Here is a 25,961-nt window from a genome sequence, read left to right as displayed (position 1 = left end):
GCTCACACACAAGCTACCCATAGTGGGTCATTGTTCGTACAATCATTAAATATTGCAGTACAACATAGGTGATACATGTTTGATTATGGTACTAGATGTAAATACATCCCTGTAAAAGTACTGCAGTAGTAGAGAGAATACTACAGATACAGTAGAATCATTGAACAACATCTGAAATGTATTGATGAAAAACAATACAGTACGATCATAACATAGGTTGATTTGAATCAAAGCTAAAATAATTAGCTACGAAATAGAAAAGAAAAGACAGTACTGTAAACAGGGGCGTATGACAAAAGTCGGGGCCCTGTAGAAAGGCATTTTCTATGGGCCCCTCCCCACATCCACAGCTATTCATTCTAGCATGTTTTTAGGCCCTCCTCACATGATGGCCCTGGGTACTCAGTCCCCTTTCCACCCCCAGTCCGACGCCCCTGACTGTAAAACATCAAATGCAGTGTTCCTCATCTTGCTTGTACTGTAAAAAGCTAAACAAAGGAGTGATTACTGCACTTCTACATCTTCATCATCATCTACGTCTTGTGGATTTGGCCACAGGTTCTCAACAACGTCACAATGGATGTTTTCATTAGCCAAACATCTTGGACAAAACCTTGGTGAATCCATGGTGACACTGGTCTGCTGTGATGTCATTGCATGCGTCATCCATGGCCTGGAGAAGGGTGACTTGTTCATGAGGGCGCCTATCATAAACTTTAAATCTCCATGTGGAGAAAAATTCCCGAATCGGGTTGAGGAAAGGAGAGTATGGGGGTAAATACAGGGTGGTGACCTGGATCACCTGCAGACTCCATGTTACTCATCGCTATGTTGTTGCAAGTGGATCCCAATCAATTCTTTATATACTCGTAGCACAATGTGAACTCAATCATCAGTAGCGAGTTGGTAGAACTGGACAAGCAATTCCAAGGGCCTGTAAATAGTCTCAAAGGTAGTACATGGGACCATAGAAACAGTGTCTGATAAACAGTAGTACATTACAGTAAAGAAGGTTGATGAATATTACATCCATAGATCATGTACTGTATTCTAATTGGTTCATGCTCCACGCTAACTGGTGACATTGAATCTCGTTATCTTAAAACTTTCATGAAATAAAATAAAACATGGAATATTGTTTGTCTGTTTCCATACAACTATGCATTAAGAGTAATGCAACAGTTACTTATTAGCAACTATTATTAGTTATTAGTTAAATCATTTTGAGCAGTTGTATCCATTGATAGTTAGATGATTGTAATGAAATTAATAGACAATCATCTGAAATGTAATGTGTGTGCTTTTTGAAAGAGTAGAACTTTGATGTTAAGTTGTGTCATATTGAACAGGTGATTTTTGTTAAAAGAACAGATGATCTTAGGTTTATGTGTATTGTATCAAAGCAATTGAAAGAATTGAGTTTTGAAAAATGTGTATTTTGATCATTGGTTGTGAGTTTTGTGTCTTAGAGTTATGAGAAATTACGTCAAGGTTCTGAAATTAGTGCCAAAGGTAATTGTAAAAAAACTGTAAACATTATTTGAATGATTAAGCTAATTTATTATCAAAATTGTAGTCAATTCACTTTCTGTCAATCAGTTCATTAAATGATTAACTTATTGTTTAAACAATATTCAATAGATTATCCCCAACAAAGAGGCCACGTCCATTTGGTTTTTATGGAACGTTGAGTGCTATACTAACATTAGGGCCTCAGCCCAAACAAATGGGGGCGGGGGGCTCAGCTCCATTCTCCATGTACGGCAGCTATGTCCACTATTTTTAAAGCCATTTGATAAAAGAATGCCTAAAAATCATGCAGCCTACATTTGGGAGAAACACGATAGTTGTCAAGGAAAAGAATCATCCTGTAGAGCCCACATCCTTGTTTTTATATTTATAACTGTTCTCCAACTGTCAAAATTATATTAAGGATTACCAGATCCAGATCCTGTCTACGGAGAGCCTGTTCCCTCCCTTTTCAGCCCCATTGTACCGAATGTGTTTGCAGTTCCACCAGAGTTCCACTGGGGGGGCGATCGCCGGCGAGAACAAAATGAATGGGAGTCTTTGGAGCTGGATGGCTAAATGTGTCTCTTTCGCCTGATTGTCGTTGAGAAACCTCAGATTTGATTGTAGTTTTTGCAAGTTCGAGTACTTATGTCCTTTTGATTTCTTCGTCGTTGTTGCCCATAGCACGCTAGCATTCTGCTAATGAATGCTGATTGGTCAGTGAAGGACTGATTACGATCGGAGATCACGCTTGACATGAATGTCAGAGTGAATATTTCGGCGTGGTCTTTAAAACATTAGCAAACCTCTTTCTAGCATGTGTATTGACAGGGAGAGCCTAACCTGTCAGCCGTGTTGCAACTCAGAGCTCGCCGTAAAGCAGTATCTCTCGTATATGTGTATGACGTCACTGACATTTTAAAAAGCTTTTTAGAACAAAAAAGCGACTTTAAAAAAATCTAACACCCAGCAGTGTGTACTTTTTTTAGCCTCCCCTTTCGAATGCAACGTTCAAATTACTAGACAAAAAATTATATTCTGAGAAAAGTGGATTTTGAGGGGTATAGCTCCATAGACCTCCATTCATTCCGCACTCGCCCGTGAGCGCCCTCATGTGGAAACAGAGTGGAACTGCAACCAGTTCAGAAACCGGAAGTATCCCGAGAGTGGAATTTATTTAGAATAAATAAATGCGAAATAAAAAGAGTTATTCAACTACACAATAGCACACAGAACAATACGCTCAATACGGTGGGTGTCCGGTATGTTAACGTAACACATTAACAGTTATTGAACTATACAATAACACACAGAACAACTAGCTACCAGGGCGTGGAGCATGGAGGTATTAAAAGGTGTGGAGACGTAACTGCACCGTGAACGAGCCCCTCCCGACTCGTTCCTCCAGCTCTGGACATCTAGCTTTCAGCCCACGATTAGCCGATTAGCTTTCTTTGTTTTCTTCATTGCAGTAAGAGTCACCTTTTCGCCAGTCTCCCTCATAAGTTTCTCCCTCATTTCAAACTCTCTTTCTGCTGCTGAATTACTGTTTTCGGGGCTGCATATTTTACTACCTGCAGTTTGTTATCTCTTTTCTTTCTCAGTTGTCTTTAGAGGAGCGTTCTAGTTGTCACAAGCCTAGAGCGCCCTCTCTCGGCTGTAGACAGTAATGTTTTCAGTATGAATTAACATGTAAAAACATGTTAAATTATATATATTTTGATATATAAGTCGCACCTGACTATAAGTCGCAGGACCAGCCAAAGTAGGAAAAAAAGTGCGACTTATAGTCCGGAAAATACGGTATGCGCTGCGCTACCCCTGGCGTCGCACACCGCTCGGATTTACCGCTTAGCGCTGCGCTCAAAGTTCAAATAATTTCAACTTCAACCCAGTCACTGACCTTTTGAAAGTGCAACCAATGAGATAACAGCTGTTGTTACCTAGCAACGGAAATAGCTCCCTCGCCACCCTTGATGACGAATACCTGCGCTGCGCTCTGCTCTGCGCCCTACCTAGCCGTGAGCAGAGAGCAAATCGCAACCTTTGTCTCTTTTTAGGTTTCACTCCTGCCACCTAAAAAGAGACTGAAAAAGAGAATTGTCTGAGTTTCTACTTTTTCAGTTACATAATTTGCTAGGGTAGGGATTTGGCGTTAACAGCATTACTACTCTTAAATTGCACTATGCATATTTATTTATTTATTTATTATTACGCTGTCACCTCTAACTGTGCAATATGTCATCTCTATTTATCCGCACCTTACTCATCTGTTCATATACTGTCTGTTTATATAAGGGTGTTTATTGTGTAAATAGGTTTGTTTTATTACTATTATAACTAATTCTTTTTTTCTATTTCTTATACTTAATGTATATTTTTCTCCTATGTCTACTGTATTTGTGTTATTCTGATGTGTGTAAATTCTCTCTCTTTCGAGCTGCAGTAGGACAGGAATTTCCCCAGCGTGGGATTAATAAAGTCTGTCTTATCTGAAATCTATTATTAGTAGGGTTCACAAGATAAACGGAGAGATTTCCCCAGTAACACATCTTTTGCTCCATTCGCCGGTCCAGTCAGAGAGACTGAGGGGGAAACGACACAAAGTTTAAGTTATTTTAAAGACCAAAAACACTTGGGGCACTGGAGCCCCAGAAGACGCCCACCTGCTCCGCTCCTGCCTACATTTACCTACAAAAAGTATTTATTCACCTTGAAGCTGTAGTAGGCACTTTATTTTTGGCATCATTGAGCCAAGAATCCCATAATACTGTAGTCCAGGGGTTTTCAACGTTTTTTAAGCCAAGGACCCCTTAACTGAAATAGAGACTGATCAGGGACCCCCTACTACATATATTGTATAAAATGAAGTTGCATATTAATCTGGTCCTACAATAACTTTTAGGGCAGCCTAAAGCATTTATAGATACCTTTATTTGCAAAGAATACTAAACTATTCAAATAGCCTTAAAATTGTTGCCATCATTTTATAAATCATGTTTTAATTAGTGACTACATTCAGTGGGGATTTATATTTGCTAATAATATGTTCGAATCATGTTAAGGGGTTTAAATTTGGAAAAAAAAAACTTCAAAAATTAATAATTTTGAGGCCCCCCTGCAGTGACTCTGAGGACCCCGTAGGGGTCCCGGACCCCCTGTTGAAGATCCCTGCTGTAGTCTTTCAGCATATTGTACACTTCACATATTGTATTTTCACCACGGTGTACAGAAAAACAAACTACTTTGTCTCTTCTTCATAAAGTGTTTATTCCGATAAAAAAAACAGCAACAATAATCCAGCTCATGAGAATATTTTCAGTAAATCAGGCTCCCTTTTTCCTGAAAGGAGTGTACAATGACAACATTAGACCTCTCGAGTAAAGCCGTATTCTCATTCACATGTTTCTCATGTGTGAGTCACATGTTCGCAGGAATCCAATTTTCCAGCACATTTAAAAAGGCAGCACATCCTGTCACATGACATCAAACAGCGGGAGATTGATCTCATAGTAACATTTCTTGTTAGTATTCTTTTTAGATTATCTTGAATAGATAAAGTAAAAAAAATAAAATGAGCATGACCTCGTATGTTTGGGCTGAGATGGCAAAATAGAAAAAAATTCCTTCTAAGTCCTTCAACTGACAGATATTAATTTAAACGTTCTTGTCTAAAAACAATAAATACAAAAACAGATGAGAACAAAATAGCAATTAAAAATATCGTAGTGTCGTAAACAATAACTGGCCGCTTCAGTTTCCCCTTGAGGTTTTTTTTTCCCCTCGTAGACGCTTTTTGTTTTTGCGCTCAGTAGTAAAAGCAACACCAAAGATTATTGTGCAACTTAAAATAACATTTCCAAAATCGTTTCAGCGGCTCATCAACTCCTAACCGGGTTAACGGCACTGCTGCATTCGCTTCGTGGCTCCCTATCGGCTATATCAGCACTATGCAAATTTGCCAGGTCAGGTAGTAGATCTGTAGTTCCAATGAGACATAAGAAACTACAATGGACAATTCCACTTCCAACCTGTAGGGGGGGGGGCCGAAGAGGAAAAGTTCTCTAGTGTTTCTTTAAAGGACAATTCAGGCGCTAAATGAACCGAGGGGTTAGTAACACCCAGTGTGTACCCAGTCGACCGTTCTCTGGGACATGTTTTCATGCTAATTGGAAGCTTTGTAGCTTAAAACAAGCTAGCGCAGACCGCTGATTAGCTTACAACGCTAGTATTCAGGGCACAGGGAAAGTAAAAAGTCTGCCTGTATAAGTGAACGCTACGGTCTTTAAAAACTATGTTTTTAATAAACTGTCTGTACACTTACAAAGTAATCAATGTTTCGGTGTCGGGCTGTGCTCAATTGTTTCATGCAAAAGCACCACTTTAATTGTTGTGTTTACCAGAGATGTGCTCGTGCGTTTCCTTGTAAATAAGTCATTCAGCATGAAAAGAAAAAAACAAAACAAAAAAGAAGCATAAAACGTGACCAATCGACTAAAGAAATCTAAGTTGACGAAGACCAAAATGACCGATTAGCGGACTAATCGACTAAGAGGGAGCAGCCCTACTTCGGTGTGCCTGTAGGGACCCTCATGATGCTACCGTGGAAGTGTGGTGATATTTTGAGCCTTGTTAGTGGTGTAGAAAGTGACAGTGCCCTGAATACTAGCGTTGTAACCTAATCAGCGGTCCGCGCTAGCTTGTTTTAAGCTACAAACACATTCAATTAGCATGAAAACATGTCCCAGAGAACTGTCGACTGGGTACACATCTGTTATTCTCCCCTAGGTTCATTTTGCACCAGAATTGTCCTTTAAGATGAATCCCTGCAGACTGCAGATCAGATGGTCTTCTGTTCATAACAGAACAAACTCGTCCATGCTGCTGCAAGTGTCGACTCTTCTCCGCTGCGTCTTCCTCTGGATGTAGGCCATGTTGTTGGCGGCTGCGTTGGTTTGCTCCACCTCCTCCGAACTTTTTCCTTCGGCGAATATAAACATGGGGTACATCTCCGCCGATGTGGACAGAGCCTGTCAGAGAAAGAGACAGAACAATCACTCAACCAGTTCTACAGATAACATTCGAGTCATAATTTGGTAAATGGACATCAGCTTTGAACCCTCTCTCTAATATATATAGGGTTGGGCTAGCCTGACAAGCCAGCCCCACATCCAGATGTTGGGTCTGGGAGCTCACCATTGGCAGGGCTCAATCAGAGGGGCGGGATCAACGGTTGTCTTTCAAATTCCCTCTGCACGCAATAGGATAGTGCTACAACCAACCAGAGCAACAAAGAAGGTAGCAGAGCTAGTTGATAGATTACACTTTAAACTCCGAACACATCTTCCTTTTTTAAGAAAGACTTCAGTGCCGTTCTTTGTTCTTTTCTCAAAGAAAAGCTGAACTCCAAGTCTTCCAGAGTCGCGGCCAAAGCCGATTCCAAAGACAGCTGTTCTCCAGCAGCAGCAGCCATCTTCTTTGTTTTCAAGTGGCAGGGAATTCATGCAGAACAGTCATTATCTTAAGCCCCGCCCACCAACTCTATACACCATGTGATTGGCCTGACTAGAGTTTGGTTTTTCCACGTCAACGGAGAGTTGCTAGACTGATCCTGGCCTGCCGCTAAGGTGGTCTAGATTTCTAGGCTAGGGTTGGGCATCATTTTGATAGAGACATTCAGATTCTTCCTTTTGATTGCGAATCGATTCTCGATTCCGATTCGTTCAGGGGTAGAGATGAAACTGGTCACATGTTTATTTCACATATGAGAGTAACTTTTTTTTTTTTTTTTTTTTTAAATCAATGGGGACTAAACAGTTTTACTGGAGAAGGAGAATCAGGAAATGATACGGGGGTAAAAGCAACGCTACCAAGCCACGGCCGAGTGACGTGCGTGGTCAAAATGTGAGGTTACCTTTTTCGAGAGGTGCACGTCAGGCTACGACGTAATGTCGGTATCTCCACGTACCTACGTACGTAGCCACGGCGTGGACTTTACTCCGAAGCATAAATCATGCTTTAGAAGTACACATTAAGTCAGTAGTCGGCTATAAAGTAGGGTTGAATATTAAGTTCTTTGAGGGCCTTCTGTAACTCATTTTGGGGTACAATGGTTCTGGAGAAAGCTACAAGCAGCAATACAGGAGGCCGAGGAATCGGGCACGTTTTGAACGGGCACTGTGCAAGTACAAGATAAATTCAGACACAGAGCTTTTGAAACAAATCAAAGCTACACAGCAGCATGTTTAACAAGGCAAATGTTCCATGAACGGAGACCCAAAATAACCCAATCACATACCTCCTTAACAACCGTGCACAGTGACTCAAAGTCCTTCTGGCCTTTAGCATAGAATCCTATAGTACAGCTGGGGTCCATGCGAGAGAAAGCCATTTTCCTGGGATATTTACAGTGAAACGACTGCAAGCAGAAGAAAAAAAATGAATACTTTTCTGATGTGGATGTTATGGATTCAACATTTATACTGGAGTTTATATCAGTGTCTGTGAGGTTTTTAGTCACCAGCCAGGTCATAGTTATCCAGGGAAGAGCCAAACCCAAAGACAACTAGACTTGGTTAAAAGGTTAACCCTCGTGTTGTCTTCCTGTCTACCGAGCAACTTTTAGTTTTTCTGGGTCAAGATATGAAATCAAAACTTCCTTCCCCCCCCCACACTGGTCACTTTTTTTTGTCCAAATTTTTTGTTTTTTTTTTTTTTTTTTTTTTTAAACGCCACATTTTTGAAGCTTATTCCCAACAATGCAGCATTTTTTTCCAACGTTCTTTTATCAATCGTTTTCTTCAAATGCTATAAAATTGAATAAAAACACCCAAATTAAATGTCATTAGTGAACTGATCATTTATTTTACTTTACTGAAGAGTGTTGTAGTGAACCATTCATGTTATGTTTTGGACAATTAGGTTGAAAGAAACCCAAATTTGTGATATAGAAACTTCTTTTATTTTATTATTTTTTTGGGGCTTTTCCCTTTATTTTTGAAAGTGGATAGACATGAAAGGGGGAGAGAGATGTGGGATGACACAGGTCGGAATTGAACCCTGCGTCGCTGTAGGACTCAGCCAACATGGGGCGCACGCTCTTACTGGGTGAGCTAGAGGTCGCCCAACATGTGGTTATATAGCCAAAAGATGTAATATAGAAACCTTTTGAAAATGGGTCAAATTTTACCCAAGGACAACAGGAGGGTTAAGATCTGAGACGTCTTCAGTTCTGACTGAACAGATCTGAACTGAAGAAGTCTCCAGAGTCCAGTAGTCCTTCAATTAAACCCTTCCCTGGATTTATATATCAGGGATTCCTAAGAAGGTACTTCTGCAGTTGGCGGGGAAAACATGGAAAGATTGTATAGTAGCTCAATTAATACAAATAAAAAGATCAGAGTAACGTTTGGATTTTCTTTCCCAAGATGACGTCCTCAAATGTCTCGTGTTGTCCACAACTCAAAGACATTCATTTTTAACCCTTGTGCTGTCTTCCTGTCCACCGTGCAACTTTGTGTTTTTCTGGGTCGAAATTTCAACATGTCGTCCTTTTTCTTTTCTCAACATTAGCGTCGACTGTATTCCAATTTCTTGGCCATTTTTTAAATATGTTTTTGTCAATTGTTGTGTCGCTTTATTCAATGTTTTTGTCACCTTTGGCAATGTTGTTAATGTTTTTTTTGGTCACTTTTTCCAGCGTTTTTGTAGCTTTTTCCAACATTTGTCACTTTTTTCAACGTTGTTTTGTCATAGTTCTGATATACAAAGTTTTTGTAAACCGGTTCAAATTTGACCAGAGGACAACAGGGGGGGGTTAAGAATCTGTAATCAGAATATTTTGACACTTCTACCTTAAGGAATTGCTCAAACCGATTATCAAAATAGTTGACAATTACTTAATAGTGGACAACTAATCGATTCATCTTTACAGCTCTAGTTCTTTGAGTGAAATCAGTCATGTAAAGCTCTAGACACCAGTGGTTTACGTGACTGAGCACAGCTGTCCCAGGACGAAACAAACCAGAAAGCAGAAGAGAAAAAGTCCATCCTCATACCTCCAAGGGAAAGTTCTCCTTTGTTGTATCCACAGCTGGCCGACAGTAGTGAGGGTCCAAGTACAGCAGATGGTCATCTTTTAGAGCACAGCAGGGCCAGATGAAAAAAAAAAAAAAAAAAAAAGGACAAAGTGAAAGGGCCGGCATCAAACAGCTGCGCACAATGATTATGACCTACACGGTCCTGCACGTACCCTGGAAGCCGACGAAGAACAACGAGTGCTTCGGTTTGCCCCCAATGATTCCAATGCAGCATTGTAATGTCAAGAGTTTCTATGGGAGAGAAGGAGGAATGGGTTGTCGCGCTCTGTTCTTGCAACACGTACACACTGGAGTGACTGCATTACATATGGTTTACTTTGACACAAGTGACGTAGGAGGGATTGAGCTCTCGTCCTCCGAGTCGCACGGGAACCAGGATGATGACAGACTTCCAGGACTGAGGGGGGGGCTGCTCACACAGCCCCTTCACATCTTCCAAGTAGACTGGACACATAGGAAGGAAGAGAAGAGACACACAAATACATGTACCCGTGGGTCAAATATTCTTTGACATTTTTCTGAAATACTTCGGTGTCCCATCACAGTTCATTGTTTAATTAAAGTTCATTTAAATGTAAGTTCAAAAGAACACCAACAACTGAGTAGGTTACTCAGATGGACCGTAGAAACACAAAACCGGGGGTGCGGGAGTCCTCTGCCAAAAGATATTTGAATCCCATGTCCTGCATTTTCAACATAAGTTTAGGGACTACATGATAAAAAAAAATCCAGAAAATAATTAAGTTGATCATAATGATATATTCTTCCAGAAAGAATAGTAATAAACTACGTATAAGAAAAATATGTGTTACTTGCTTTATTGTTTAATTGTGTTGACTTTGGGTCAAATTGACCAGTTTTCAATTTTTGTTTTATAATCACAAAATATGGGATGTAGAAATAAGTGAAGAAGAAAATTTTCACAATTTAAAACGTTAGAAAAAGCAACAAAAAAAAAAAAAGACAACACAAGGGTTAAAATAGGGGCTGATCACAGAGACTTAGATATAAAATAATATTATATTTTATAGTATAGTAATATAGTGTGTCTGTGTGTTTTTAGTGGAAATAGCGTGCACCTACTGACCTTGGTTCACAAACCGCTCTCTACTTTCAAACTCTAAATAAAAGACGATATAACAGGTGCTGTAAAACGTCAGCTTTCCTCAGGAACACTGAAGAATGTCTAAATAAGCATAAAGCTCTCGCATGTTGTTTGAACAGCTGTGGGGAAAGCGGTGCGTTTCTGAGCCCAGCTGCTTTTGCTTCGCACTTCAGAGGATAGAAAACTGACCAACGAAAATGACTCACTGGTGCAATCCTGTGCAACATACACGACTAGATCGGGAAGGTCCGCCGATGCTGCCACAGCTTTCCTGAAACAAAATATAAATGGAGCGAAGGATGTAACATCTTGATGAACGTTGGTTGGGATGACTGCACCGGCACGTCACGACTGTGGGACTCACCGGAGGATGTGTGCCGCCATGGAAGGCCCGTACCAGTCCCCGGCTTTCTTCCCCGAGCTTTTGCCCCACTCCACCAGCTGGTGTATCCCAAAAGGGGCTGTGGGGTGGTCTGCAAACCATGACACCACCCTCCTGTGTGTAGCCTCCATGGGTCTGTCCATGAGGGAACCCAGGCTCAGTTTTCGACCCCTTTTTTTGGGCCCTTCCTTTACATCCGCTCTATGCTCTGCGCTGTCTGAGGGGCGAGTCCGCGGCAGGTCCATGTCGTCTTTGAACGCGTGGTGGTCATGGTGGCTCGCGGACCAAGTCCAACCTAAAAACGATGTAAAGATAAAGCAATAGGAGTATTGTACAATACTGATACATTCTCATTTTTGCTGCTTTCAATCAAACTACTGAATAATAAGAGATAAGGTAGGTGTATATATGTGTGTGTGTGTGTGTGTGTGTGTGTGTGTGTGTGTGTGTGTGTGTGTGTGTGTGTGTGTGTGTGTGTGTGTGTGTGTGGGGCTGCTTGAATGTGCTAAGTTTAAGCATAGGTAAGATTTGTGGTAGTCACCATTATGGTTGTAGGATGTGCAATATCTGGCAGGGCACTGGTGCACTATTTTTATTTTGTTATGGTATTGTGCAATTGTGCACCACAACATGACTTAATGGGAAATGTGCAATCTGGCAAGAATTAACGCTACAGTGCGTAGTTTCTGTCGCCCCCTCGAGGACTTCTAAGTAATGACGACAACACTGTTGGCACGTCCACGTGATACAAGCCTTTGGTGATCAGGCAGCAGTGTGCCGGTGTTGTGTTGTCACCTGGTGGCATCAGGTGCAGGAGCAGGCCTCGGGCTAGCAGCGTCTGTCCCGTGCGTAGAACACAACCCCAGCCGCTGTCAGTGGTCAGAGAGCAGCCGGCCAGCTGAGGGAAACCCCGTCTGTACGTCAACCACAGCAGAGACGCAAAGGAGCGCCGGAAATGCTCTCTCTCCTCTGAAACAACGGAATTAAAATCCCACCCTTGCTTTTAGAATCACATGAAAGAGACAATGTCAGGAGGTACAAGGGCCCACTGCTTGAAGGGTAACGAAAGGATCCCTACAGAGAAAGACCTTTTAGTTAAAGAGGAAGATCCTTCTTGTTTAACATGAAACAGCCCCGAAATCACCATCACCAAACTCCACGAGACTCCATGTAAATAATCAGGACTTTTATCATCGTAAGTTAAAGTGGACAGAAACTAAACTACCAAAAACCTGTCTTGGCTCATCGTTCCACTGTTCCAACAATCACCACTCTGGTTTGGTTGAAATAAACCCTTAATTCACTCATTTACATGTGGAGATATGTTGGCTCTATACACGCTAAAAGTCCTGATTATTTACATGGAGTCTGGTGGAGATATGCTGGCTCTATACACGCTAAAAGTCCTGATTATTTACATGGAGTCTGGTGGAGTTTGGGGATTGTTATTTTGGGGCTGTTTCATGTTAAACTAAAAGGATCTTACTCTTTAACTAAAAGGTCTATCTCTGTAGGGATCCTTTCATAATGTTGTCAGACACTTAGAATAATAATCTGAGTCTATGAGCAGCAGAAACATTGGTCACTTAGACACCAGTGCATGGGAAAATAGGGTGCAGGTTGAAAAAGTACCCTTTTAAGGCCTCACCATGATCCTTGAGCTCGTAGGATTGTCCAAACATGATCACAGGAGAGCTCTTGCTGAACTTTGATTTCTGCTTTAAGGACCAGCCTGAAACAATAAAGGGGAAAGAGAAACAGTTTCATCTCACACACCAAAATAGAAAAAACTGATCTGTTCTCATTACACAGCAACAGTATAGTCTGGATCACTTCCATGATAAAGCAAGAACACACTGTCAAGATTTACAAAGAATATGTTTAGGTCATTCCTCTCTAACTGGGAGGTTTTATATAGAATATGTTTAGGTCATTTCCTCTCTAACTGGGAGGTTTTGGGACTGATTGGTGGGATTGCTGTGGACGAAGTACACACAAAGATACACTGGTAAGAGCCAATGAGGTTTAACCATGTATCAGCTGTATTGTGTCAACAGTTAACTTCATTTAATATTGGATGTGGCGTTTTCTTTTGCGGGGTGCAAATATTCCACCAAAACAAGTTCCTTCCTGAGACTATTTAGCAGAGTTGCCGTAGCTGTGTCTGGAGCTTAGCCCCGTCCAAAGCGAATGTGATTGGTTTAAAGAAATGCAAACAACCCAGAGCTTTTTTTTAATCTCCTATCCCAGAATGCATCTGGAGTGTAGCCAGACCTTCCTCAACAGCGCTGAGGAGACAAATCTGACAATGCGAGACTAGTGAGAAATTACAATATAAAAACTATGTCAGAAATAAACCCATCGGTGTCGCTGTGTCCCAACCGGCAGCAGCAGATGGCCGCCCACCAAGAGCCAGGGTCTGTGAGAGGTTTCTGCCCGTTTTTTCTCACCACTGTCGCACCAAATGCATGCTCGTGGGATATTAGATTAGATTCAGCTTTATTGTCATTGTGCGGAGTACAAAGACAACAAAATGCAGTTTGCGTACAACCAGAAGTGCAAAAAGAGCAGAAAATGCAAAGCGGGTTAGACCGGTAGTGCATAGACAGGACAAGAAATCTAGTGCAGTGTAGACAGTAGTATACAGTTGGTTTACAGATGGTGGATTAGAGGAATACAAATTAAACATAAATGTGTGGTGTATTAGCAGCTACCTTATAAGAGCAGAACAAATATGGCTATGTAAGATGAACAACATGTACAGATATGGGCAATCTGTAAGTTGTTCAATTGATCAAAAATTGTTGGGTCTTTGTAAATTATAGAGCATGGTCTTGACCTACTCCGTAAAGTGTCCTGAGATAACGCCTGTTGTGATTGGACACTCAATAAAATCGAACTGAACTGTGAAACCGACCATATTTGACACTGTTCCATGCCGAGATGAACTTGGATTTGAGCTGGCCTCTCTCCTCCGTCTCCAGGTCCTGCCTGCTCACTCCCGGGCCCTGAGGCTCGGCCGAATCGGACGAGAGGAAGAGCCAGTCGTCCACCAGGTCATCTGTCGGGGACTGGCCCTCGCTGCGAGCTGAGGACGCGTCGGGATTCATAACTACCGAAGATGACCGAGACCAGAGGAGCTGCTCCTTATCTCCCTATCCACCTACGGAGACACACGAGGAACATTAAATAACATTTCTCCTGGAACTGATGCTTTATTGTTAAACCACAGTAAAGTCAAGAATTCTCCATGACGGCAAGTAGAAAGGGAAACCATGTGACTGCATCCTGTGACTAAAGGAATTTCAGAAATGTCAACTTAGTTGCAACAAAAAGTGGGGGAGCTGGGAGCCTTTTATCATCCACGTTTGGCCGCTCTAAAATGTCACAATGGTAGATCCAGCAGTCACACATTCACAGTAGAACACGACTGATAAAGAATTTAAGGCAGATATCGATACAAATATTTGGTGAATCAAAAATCCGATATTCCGAGAAAATCGGGCGATATACAGTACTGTGCAAAAGTCTTAGGCAGGTGTGGAAAAAATGCTGTTAACTAAGAATGCTTTCAAAAATATAAATAATGATTGTTTATTTTTTATCAATTTACAAAATGCAAAGTGAGCGACCAAAAAAAGCCATCTAAAAATCACATTAATATTCGGTTTTACTACCCTTTGCCTTCAAACCAGCATCAGTTGTTATAGGTACACTTGCAACAAGTTGGGGAACGTTGGGTGGTCGGCCAAGGAAACATCAAGCATATTTCCCTTCGAAATCGGACGATGTCCAGCAGTGCCATCAGCTCTGAACTGGCAGAAACCAGTGGGACCCAGGTACACCCATCTACTGGTCACACCAAAAATACACCAAATATTGATTTGATTTAGATTTCTCTTCTGTTCCTTCACTGCATTTGGTTAATTGATGAAAATAAACTATTAACACTTCCATTTTTGAAAGCATTCTTAGTTTACAGCATTTTTTCATGCCTGCCTAAAACTTTTGCACAGTACTGTAGATTTAAAAAAAAAATAAATAAAAAAAAATCCAGAAACGCATAACAAAACATAAACCGATTTCCCTGACATTAGTTATTTGTCCTCACTAAAATAATATGATAATGCAGTTTAAAAATAAACTTGTCTGTTTTATTGTCTCAACAGAACATCAAAATATATTAAAGTTCTGATAAATAAAATGTTTAAAAATACAAACTTAAGATATGAAACTTAAAGGAGTGTTGCCAACAGGAACGTTGTAGAGCTCTGTGTGTGTGTGTGTGTGTGTGTGTGTGTGTGTGTGTGTGTGTGTGTGTGTGTGTGTGTGTGTGTGTGTGTGTATGTGTATGTGTATGTGTATGTGTGTGGTAGAGCGCCCTCTGGTGGACAAACTATGCAACGCCAACACTCAGAACATGGTTGAAGGGTGTTTCGTTGGTTTTTATTTTATTTTTTAAATATTCATTTATCGGCCATTATAAATGCCGATACCGATAGTTTGAAAAATGCCCAATATCGGCTGGCTGATAATATTGTTCAGGCTCTAAGGCTACGTTCAGACTTCAGGCCAAAGTGGCCCAAATCCAAAATCCCAAAATGTTTTTGGGGTCAAGTGACCAGGTCAGGATTCTTCAGAAGTAGTGTGAACACTCAAATCTAGCCCAGATCAGATTTTTTCAGATCAGATTCAGGCCACTTCCACATGTGGTCCTGAATCCGACCCAGATCTTTTTTTTCAATGCGGCCGCAGTGTGAACAGCCAAGGCGGATTTGATGTGACTTTTACCTCAAAAACCCTCGCTGTGCCCCCTCTCCCCGCGGGGAGGGGCGGGCCCCCCTGCTTCCAGTGCGGCTGTTAACCGGGGCGGACTGTCCTCCGCGTTACCCAACCGCGAGTCGCATCGCCAGGGCGGGGATCGGCTCACGTAAAAAAGGTGATGTCGGCATATATAATAAACAACGAACAAAGTTATTCGCTGTCAAAGTGACGTCAAAATGAATGGGAGTCAATGGGATGCTAACGGGAGGTGATGGCTTGTTAGCATCAAAACGTCTCCATCGGAGGTAATTCCTGGTTTGAAGGCCTAACAAACCGACTTAAAGGGAGGCTGCAAACACAGAATAAATGTATACGAGTAATCCTGAACTTGGGCCATAGGTCTCATATAGGTAGGTCACAATTTGTTGAGCTCAATTGGCTCCCTGTTGAGTTTTGTGCTACCATGTCAAGACTGACCACGATCTATAAAATATTGTTACCAAATACACTTATAACTAAGGTAAAGGACACACACAATATTTACTCGCGTGGCAGCATATCTGACTTGTGTCCTTATAGATTTAAGACAGTGTAAGGGAAAGGAACCTTTGCCTATATAAGGGCAGTTCAGTGGAACAAGTTAGATCGGCAAATTAAAGTAATTTCCACACTGAACTCTTTCAAAAAAAAGACAGTCAAGGCCTGGTTACTAGATAGGGTTGTCGAATAGAACAAAAGGCAAATCACCGTTTATATTTTTATTTATTTATTTATGGAAAATGTTTTTATGTCATGTCGATTTTCATCACACACTCTGTACGTGTCTTGTCCTGATGCGTTGAGGACCACAATGGAAATAAGTCCTGGACTTTATTGTGTTTTTTATCCTTGATTGTATTAGATGTCTTTTCATGTTCATTCTAGATACAATTAAATAAATCAAATCAAAACTTACAGAGGCTGGCGGTAACCCCCTTGCTTGTAACTAGGGGTAACGCTGGGGGAAACGTTAACCTTATCTCTCCTGAGCAAGGATGTATTAAGAGCTCCTGAGGCTTTCCTTCCAACTCGCTCCTTCTCTTCCCCCCCCTCCCTCCCTTTTTCTGAACCCAAAAATATTTCAGTTAGTGTACGAAATAAAAAAAAATATAAAATGTAGGCTAACTTTTACAAAACAAAAATATGGGATATAACGAATTTTATATTCACAAAAACAAACTCACGCTTTGGACCAAACTGTCCTCCAACTGCAGGTTATGCTGCATTCACGTAGTGTGGGAAAAAAAAGAATGGACAAACGACTTCCAGACTGGGAAAATTCAAGTGAATGCCCAACAACTCGAAACGAAAGTCGTTTTCTACACACGACTTGCCCAGCATAACATTAACATTGAGGACGAAAGTAAAGTATAGCTTAATGGTAACACTTTGTAAGACTATTAATTCACGTATTTATTGTAAAAAAACATTTGCTCACGTCATTTGTAACGTGAGTTTACAGGTTGTAAAAGTTACTTGCTGTTAACCTACAGTAAACTAGATTAATTAGACAAGTGTTTGGCAGTTTTTAGCAGCAACCTGATAACAAGTCGGGTAACGTTAAAGCAATATTTTAAGTAGTTTTAGGGAATGTAGCTAACTGGTGCAGCAACAAGCACGGGGGTTTAAAACATACTAATAAAGCTTCAAATTGGAGCTAAATACAGGAAACATGTTGTTTAAACTGTGCAATCAAATACAACACGTCTTGTTCGAAGCATCCATGTTTGTTTGTTTTCCTACATTACGACTTGAAGCTCATGAACACCAAGAAAGACTTTTCCAACTCGGGAAAAGAGACGTGACCATCCGAGGAGCACATGAATGCAGCATTATCAGGTATCCAACTTCATAGGTTACTCTTATGACATTATTAGCGAATGACATTCGTATTTTACCTTCATTCGGGCATCCTCAAAGTAGTTCCTTTAAGGAGAGCAAGCCATTTCATGAATTGAACTCTTCGGTTTTCCTTTTGTTTGGATCAGAACAGCCTCCGCTCGCTCTTCGAGAACAAGAATATGAACGAAGTTAGCTGCACTCACTTCCTGTTTAAGCACTCGTTGGTAGTGCTGTGATTGGTTAACAGCGGACCAATGATAAAGCGCCCCTCACCAATAGGGGCTTGGCTTCATAATATGAGAGTCTGTCCCTGGAATGTGTGTGTTTAAGTGTTGGGCAAGTTACTTCAAAAATATAATCCATTATATGGAGTACTAGTTACTGTCATCTGAGAGTAATTAGTTATTTTACAACATTACTGTCTCTGTATTGTAATGCGTTTTTTCTTTTTACCAAAATAAAATTGAGTTTACTGCATATAATAATAATTATATATCCAGTCGAGGACACTATGGTACAGCATAATGACGGTGTAGGCCCCTAAAGCTACTAACAACTTAATATAATAGACACAGTGAAGGCTCAGGGCACAATACAAAAAGTAACAATCAGTGTCAGAATTACAAAAGCAGGCAAAGAATCGAAATCTGGTAGATTCTGATAGATTTACTGTTATTTAAAGCCTAGGACTATGCATATCAATCACAATAGAGCTAGCGCCCACTATTATGTAACCTATAGTTTAATGATAAGATGCACAATCTCTTATTCTTTTCATTTTCTTTTAATTCAAGTTCACAGCACAAAGCTGGCATGCATTGGATGACATAGCTTATGCTTTATAAAGAATCAAAAAGTGCGCTTTAATTGAGAATTAGGCCTCCTGGAAATATGACTCCGTAATTTCAGTCCAATTTCACAAAAAACATGTAGGCTAAACAAATCCTATCATTGATTTAAAGTGCTCATATTATGCTTTTTGTCTTTTTCCCTTTGCTTTATATCTTTGTTTGTGCATGTTATAGGTTTACAAAGTGAAAAAGCCCAAAGTCCCCCCCAAAGGGACTTACCATCTCCAACAGAAAACACTGTTCACCAACTGCTCCAAACAGCTCTATTGTAGTCCAGCCTTTACTTCAGAGACAGACGTGGTCACTTTGGAACACATGTGATTTTTACGATTCCGAACCTTAAAACGATTCAGATTCCTAAACGGATTCTTGAAAAACTGAAAAATGACATCAAAGAAAGGCTTTTCTACAGATGTGGTAGCTGTAATATGCTTTTATGTCAGTTTTGGGGAGCCCATAGGGAAAACATGGCATTTTAAAAGTAGCCTACATTTACGGTAGCTAGCTAACGGTAGACTACAGAGAAAGGGGGGATATTTTTATGTCGACATTAAGTGGAACCGAAATGAGGAACCAAAATTTGCATTTGATTGCTACCGGTTGCGGAACCGGGTTTCAGTACCCAACCCTAGTAATACGTTATATTGCTGCTTTACAGCAAAAAGGAATACATTACTGTAATTGTGTTACTTTTGTAACGCGTTACTCCCAACACTGGTATGTTTGTGTGTGAACGGGGTGAAAGCGCTTTGAGTGGTCACGCACGCACGCACGCACACACACACACACACACACACACACACACACACACACACACACACACACACACACACACACACACACACACACACACACACACACACACACAATCAGTTTCTCTGCATTTTATTACATTTCTGCACAATGGGCTTTTTTTTGCATGGTTTTTCTTTTACAACAGTGGCTAGTAAATATGTAGCAGTGTATGTAAAGGACAACAACAGTCAGAGAAAGTTGCTTCTGTAAAATAAGAAATCAAACACTTGGACAAAGATGGACATGACAGCAACATCACAACTTCAGACGTTAGGAATGAGCGTCAAAACGGCACACAACAGGGCAGCTACGCCGATTTTGGTCAATTTCTCAGTCTAAAATGTAAAATTCATAAATACCTAATTTCAGTAGTAAAACATAAAGTCTGATGACATGTAAAAAACAATTTAATAAATAAAAAAAGTTTAATAAATAGAATAGCAATCAAATAAATATACATGAGCAATAAGTAAAATAAAAAAATAAAAAATAGTATTTGACACAAAATAAAGTGCAATTTTCTCACATCACAGATAAAAAATAAATAAAAAAAAACACAGATCCAACATCGGGATGAAGTCCAAAGAGTTCAGACTGGACAACTCGTGTGAAATTGATCTGAATGTGTTAGTCAACAAAAGGATTATGCATCCGAATAATAATGTATGAAATGGAAAGATCCCCAGGCAAAATGTACACCGTCCTTTCTTTGCTCCTCAGTACAGTTGGTGTAATGAGACATGTCGTCCACAAGGTGGCAGCCTAAGACAGGTCTGATTAGTGCCCTACATAGGGTACTAGGTCTGATCCTGCATGGTGTCCAAAAACTATCCAGATCTTTTTTTTTTTCTATACTACACAAGAAACAAACACGACCTCACACACTAAAATATTCTCTCAACATACTCTACTACTGTATCACTGACACTAAGAGTCCCCCGTTTTATAAAACTGGGCACTATTGGATTGCATATTATACATTTAAGTGTAAAGACAAAAAAAAAAAAATCACATCATTCTTAAATAAAGACTGGCACTTTTCCTTCACACGTAACATTACACAATATACTGTACATCTGCATAAATAGAAAAGAGTTAAGGCTACATCTACGCTGCTACGTTTTCATTTTTAAGCAGCGTTTTTGAGACAAAAAACTATCTCCGTCCACACAAGAGTTTCAGCTCCAGTAGCAGAACTAATCTCAGTCCATATTAACACATCTGACATCACATATCACATGACCAGGGCTTTAAATTGAAACCTGCCAACCCGCCAAATGCAGGTCAAAATTAACTTTGTCGGGTAACGTTGTAAAGTCACTAGCCGATTTGGCCGGTTCTGTTTGACTCGGCCGGCTGCAGAAATGTCGCCAGATTGGTCTGTTTTCCGCCAAAACATTTGGGGCGTTTTTGTGTGCGTTTGGCTTGGAAACATAATCTTTATCTGACAACGCTGCTTGTAGTACTGATCCGGGGTCAGCCCAATGGTCCCACAGCCCTATGTTCCCACATTTCTAAGGTTTTTCTTAAAATAAGGCCCTATGTTAGGGTTACATTCCATCTGTAGTCCATTGCTACTGGATAATATGTTGGGTGTAATTGGCTACCAAATTGGGGGACAATTGTCTGACGTTACTCTGCGGTTGAAAATCATGGATGTAGAAGTTGAAAACGCAGAAAATACTTTGGAGATAGAACAACAACGGTGCAAAGTAAGAGCGGGGATTCATTATCTTGGAGCGACGACGAGGTCTGTAAGCTACCTAACAGATAAGACTGACTGCTTCGTCGTTTCCAAATGTCTCCGTTTGGGTCCGTCCAGACTACAAAGCAACCCCGGAGTTTTCAAACCAAAACTGAGGCAGCAGTGTTTCCAAATGACTCTGAAACGCCGCAGTAGTGCGGACGCGAGGCCTAAACGTAGCGAAATTACATCACTTTACTAGCCTAGAAATCTAGACAATGACATCTGGCAAATTTAATTTGCAGCCAGGGTCGTCTAGCAACTCTCCGTTGCGAGCTGGAAAACCCAAACTCTGGCAGGGCCAATCACATCGTGTATAGAGTGGGTGGGCGGGGCTTATGGCTGCTGCTGCTGGAGAACAGCTGTCTTTGGAATCGGCTTTGGCCGCGACTCTGGAAGACTTGGAGTTCAGCTTTTCTTTGAAAAGAACGGCACTGAAGTCATTCTTAAAAAAGGAAGATGTGTTCGGAGTTTTGCCGACCGGATACTCTGATTGGTTGGAGCGCTATCCTATTGCGTGCAGAGGGAATTTGAAAGACAACAGTTTATCCCACCCCTCGGATTGAGCACTGCCAATGGTGAGTTCCCAGACCCAACATCTGGATATGGGTCTGGCTTGTCAGGATAGACGCGAGGCGTAAACATAGCAAAGAATATTAGTTTTTAAATCAAAACGTAGCAGTGTAGATGTAGCCTGAGTGAAAGAGCATTTCTAGCCGACACCCTCCAATTTCAGTATGGTTCTTTACGCACTTTGTCTCCTGACCAAACACACTAGTGTATTCACTTTACAGCCTAAAATATATAATTGCACATTTCACTACGATCAATGGAGACAACGTTTGGCTTATTGCAACCCTTTTTCCTTTGTCTTCTCTTCTTGTCTGGAGCACAGTGTAAACTTAGTAATTGGGGACACCAAAAATAAAAATGTGGCATTAATATTAGCACATTGCATAGTGTCCCTGTGCAAGTTCATCTTAAATCTAACTCTTAATTCCACTCAAATTCAGCCCTTAAACAGATCCCAAGCACACCGGCTGATTCACCAAACATGTTGGTATCTTGGTCCAGTTTCCAGTATGAGTTTGATGTATTCTCCACTACACAACACAAGCTGGAACTCTTTTACAATTTCCACTGAACTAAATGATGGCACTGGAGCTGATAATGTGAGTAATGCCCATTCATAACAGAATCCTGCTTGTAGGGATGTAACGATGCATCGTGAATCCGTCAGCCTGGTCTCATGGAATTCCGTGAAATGATTACGAACTGTTAACAGCGTATTACGTGGTGGTGGCGGCACGAAATGTGGGAAAACTTCCGTGTGGCCACCATGGAAAACGTTGCCAATGTAAAGTCAATGAGAAGAGGACGTAGCATTAAAGGCGACTATGGTAGAGAGTATTATGTAAGGCCGAAATTCCGCTTAAGGAGGTTTGTTGGGGAGGTGGATGGGTCAAACAACACAGGACTTCCACCCAGGAGACCGGGGATCGTGTCCCGCGTGTCACGTTTCCTAAAGTTGCTTTCTTTATTTCCAGAACCCAAGCGTCCCGTTCTTACCGCGTGTCATGGAAGCGTAAGCCCACCCACGACCTTTTCCTTAACTTAAGGGGCCGTGTTTATTAAACGGAATTCTTCCGTGGGCCCATCACGGGATGTTTTGCGATTCCGTGAAACCGTTGTCACTGCCCGATGTGAGGTGCGCATGCGTCACTTTGCGACAAGTAGCCTCCAAGATGCTAATAGCTTTTTGAGCTAACGCACAGTCTATGAGCTAACGTTAGCAATCAAACAATCATAGATAGCTAAAACGGTTTTGAAATGACTGCTGCTGCTGGCTACAAGTTAGCAATCAAACACAACAAAGGCTGTCACTTGAATGGTGTTTTGAGCTAACATTAGCAATCAAACAATCGTAGATAGTTAAAATGTTTTTGAAATGATTTCCATCTTCTGTTATTGTATGTAAAGAGAAATGTTTATTTTATGGATTTCACAAATTTCAGTATGACATGTCATGCAGTAAACCGTTTAAATCTGAGCATGCGCGACTCACATCTGCACTCGACGGACATCGGGCAGTGACAACTGCCACAGATTTTCATGTTAATTTCACGAATTCTGTGAGATCAGGTTGGAATCCGTAAAAAATTTATATAAATGTGTGAATATTACAACCGGTAGAGATAAAAACAAAATGATCTGATCCTGATGTGATTTTTAAAATGTCCTCCTAGGGCCTAATCTACTTTAGATTTTACTTGTTTGACTTCAGAAGTCACTACGTGTTCTTACTTTATTTATTGAAGAGAAAATCTAATAACAAAATAATTTAAATACAATTCCAGTGTCACTTTTGATAAGAGGACACATCTGTTGTTTTGCACAGTTTATAGAAATAAAGGAATATTTTTCACTCGTTTGTCTGCAGCTCATTCGGTACGAGAAATCCTGAGAAAATCTTACAAACCGTGAATCAAATCATGAGTGAGGTGGATCGTTACATCCCTACCTGCTGGTTTAAACATACATTACAGTTTGCCTGTTGAAAAGTTGTTCACAGTGTTCACCACCTTAAGGTCTGCTTTGTTTGTTTTTTCTTTCATTTTCCATGTACAGTGTCAGACATGCATTTTTTTTCATATATTCAACACACTGAACATACAAGGGCCTACATTATAATACCATGTGTGCACATTTTCCAACATGGCTGATGCATCTTTGTTTCTTAATGAGTACGTTTACATGCACACTAATATTCCACTATTATTCTGAATGACAATTTGAGGTCATGCAAACAGCATATTCCATTTGGATATTCAGAGTAAGGCCTTTTTTTCCAAATTTAGCGTTTTCTGATTAATCGGACAAATTCTTTTGTGCAGTTTTCACGATTTTTCACGTTTTTGACGCTCTTTCAAACATTGTTATCACCTTGTTTGTGCTTTCGAGTCTTTCAACTAGAGAATGGATACCTGGCCCGGTTCTGACAGATATTTAGAAATGATGTTGGGGTTCGGGTCGGGCTCGGTCACATCAGCGCGATAAGGCATTGAATATTTAAATTTAAAAACAGCTTATTATGTAGGTGTGCGCCTGTGTTAACATGCGCCTGCAGCCCCGTGTGCGCTGATGACCTCATCTGTTGACATCACCGGGGACTCTACACATGAACTCCAGCATAAACTCTGTGAACACAACGTTGTCAACGCTTTCGTTCATGTGTAGAGCCCCTGGTGATACTTGGAGCAAAGTCTCATGTTGTGTCGAGTCGTCTTAGTGGTTTAAAAATAGCTATTTTGAGGCTAGCATGAAAGTGCCCCCTATCACTCACATTCAGAAGGCCATTTGACCGAAAAACGAGAATACGGTAAATCTTGCCAGTTTACGGCTTACAGTCAGTTCTGTGTTGCTATGGTTACTGTACACAAACCAACCAGCCAACAGTTTGCAGGGCTGTAGGTAGAGATGCACGCCCAAAGAGAAGATCAAGTTACTGGTTGGAAGGAGAAACACAGCTACTTTTAATCACCCTTGTGTTGTCTTCGGGTTAAATTTGACCCGTATTCAAAGTTTTTTACATCAGAAACATGAGTTTCTTTTAACCAAAATGCCCAAAAATAACTTGGATGCATGGCTGATCTTTGCACGTCAAATTAATGATTACTTTTATTACATTTTGGGTGTTTTATTAAACTTAATTAATTAATAAACATGTTTAAATGGTTTTAAAACCGTATCCTGACTATTGACTTTGACATAAACCAGTCTGTCATTAACTCAACAGCCTCTGATCTCAACTATTAGTCAAAATAATTCATAATTTATGCTTTTTTTAAACTACAAAATTAGGTATAACATAAATTAGGTTTATTGAACATGCATTTCAAACAAAATGTTGAAAAAAGTGACAAAAACATTTTAAAAAGTGGTAAAAGCATAAAAAAAGCATGCTGGAAAAATCACCAAAAATTCAAATTCCCTTTTGGCCTGGATGGACCAGTTCATGGCCGATGGGAAGAGGACACAAGGGTTAAGCCTCTAAGGGCATTTTTTAAAAAGGTATATATAGATATATGAATTTCTCAAATCTGTTGTGAAAACAATCCTAAAACCTACACGCAGTTGTTTTGGTGCTTGAAATGAATTTACAAAAGTATTCGGTTCACAAAAGTAGCGTAATGTATGAATAAAATAGTAAATAATTGTCTAAAATGAAATGTTTTAATATCGCTTTTTTGAATACGACTGTTGTCAACCATCGCTTGGACTTTTTTTTTCCTTTTGTCCTCAGAGGGTTAACCATTATGAAAGACTTGGATATGCACAAACATTGCTACGCGAAGTGGTTGAAGGAATAAAAGCGGGACGCTGTGTTCAAAAACTTTGAAAAATATTTTTTTTCATGGCTGCATTTAAATGGTAGCCTGGCAATCCAGACCCAAATCCGAAAGACTAAGGGTCTGGCTATGAGTAATGAAAATGGTCCAACTCCAGGGGCGGCACCAAGCATGCATTTGAAAATATCACTGCACATAATTACTACGACCAATGTTTACTGACTGATTACGGACTTCCGACGTCGCAGCGCTGTCGTCATGTGTTTAGCTCGCCTCTGGCCCGCCTATATCAGATACAGCGATGTGATTGGTGCAGCTCGGCTACAAGGGCATAGTTAATGAGCATCATTACTGAATGCCAGAGGGACTCGCTGAGCAAATTACAATTGTGCTCTCGCGAGAACTCTGGATTTCCAGGGTATTTAAACAGGAGTATTAGTGGAATATTCACTTTCATTAGATCATGTAAACAGCTTAGT

At 40.6% G+C, this 25,961-nt stretch overlaps 1 protein-coding gene across 1 annotated transcript; it reads right to left on the bottom strand.

Moving 5' to 3' along the window:
- Positions 1–6,259: 6,259 nt before the first annotated feature.
- On the bottom strand, positions 6,260–17,972 carry LOC114569727 (cysteine protease ATG4D). The gene is made up of 11 exons (XM_028599772.1): positions 17,800–17,972; positions 14,016–14,261; positions 12,747–12,830; positions 11,894–12,067; positions 11,081–11,393; positions 10,923–10,987; positions 9,928–10,055; positions 9,764–9,842; positions 9,570–9,646; positions 7,811–7,930; positions 6,260–6,542 (listed from the first exon to the last, which is right to left on the bottom strand). The coding sequence occupies exons 2-11, from the start codon at positions 14,206–14,208 to the stop codon at positions 6,369–6,371; spliced, it is 1,407 nt and encodes a 468-aa protein (XP_028455573.1). The 5' UTR covers positions 14,209–14,261; positions 17,800–17,972; the 3' UTR covers positions 6,260–6,368.
- Between the last annotated feature and the right edge of the window lie 7,989 nt (positions 17,973–25,961).

Source organism: Perca flavescens, chromosome 15 (genome assembly GCF_004354835.1).
Source record: "Perca flavescens isolate YP-PL-M2 chromosome 15, PFLA_1.0, whole genome shotgun sequence".
NCBI lineage: Eukaryota > Metazoa > Chordata > Actinopteri > Perciformes > Percidae > Perca > Perca flavescens.
This window is presented reverse-complemented; position numbering and strand designations above follow the sequence as displayed.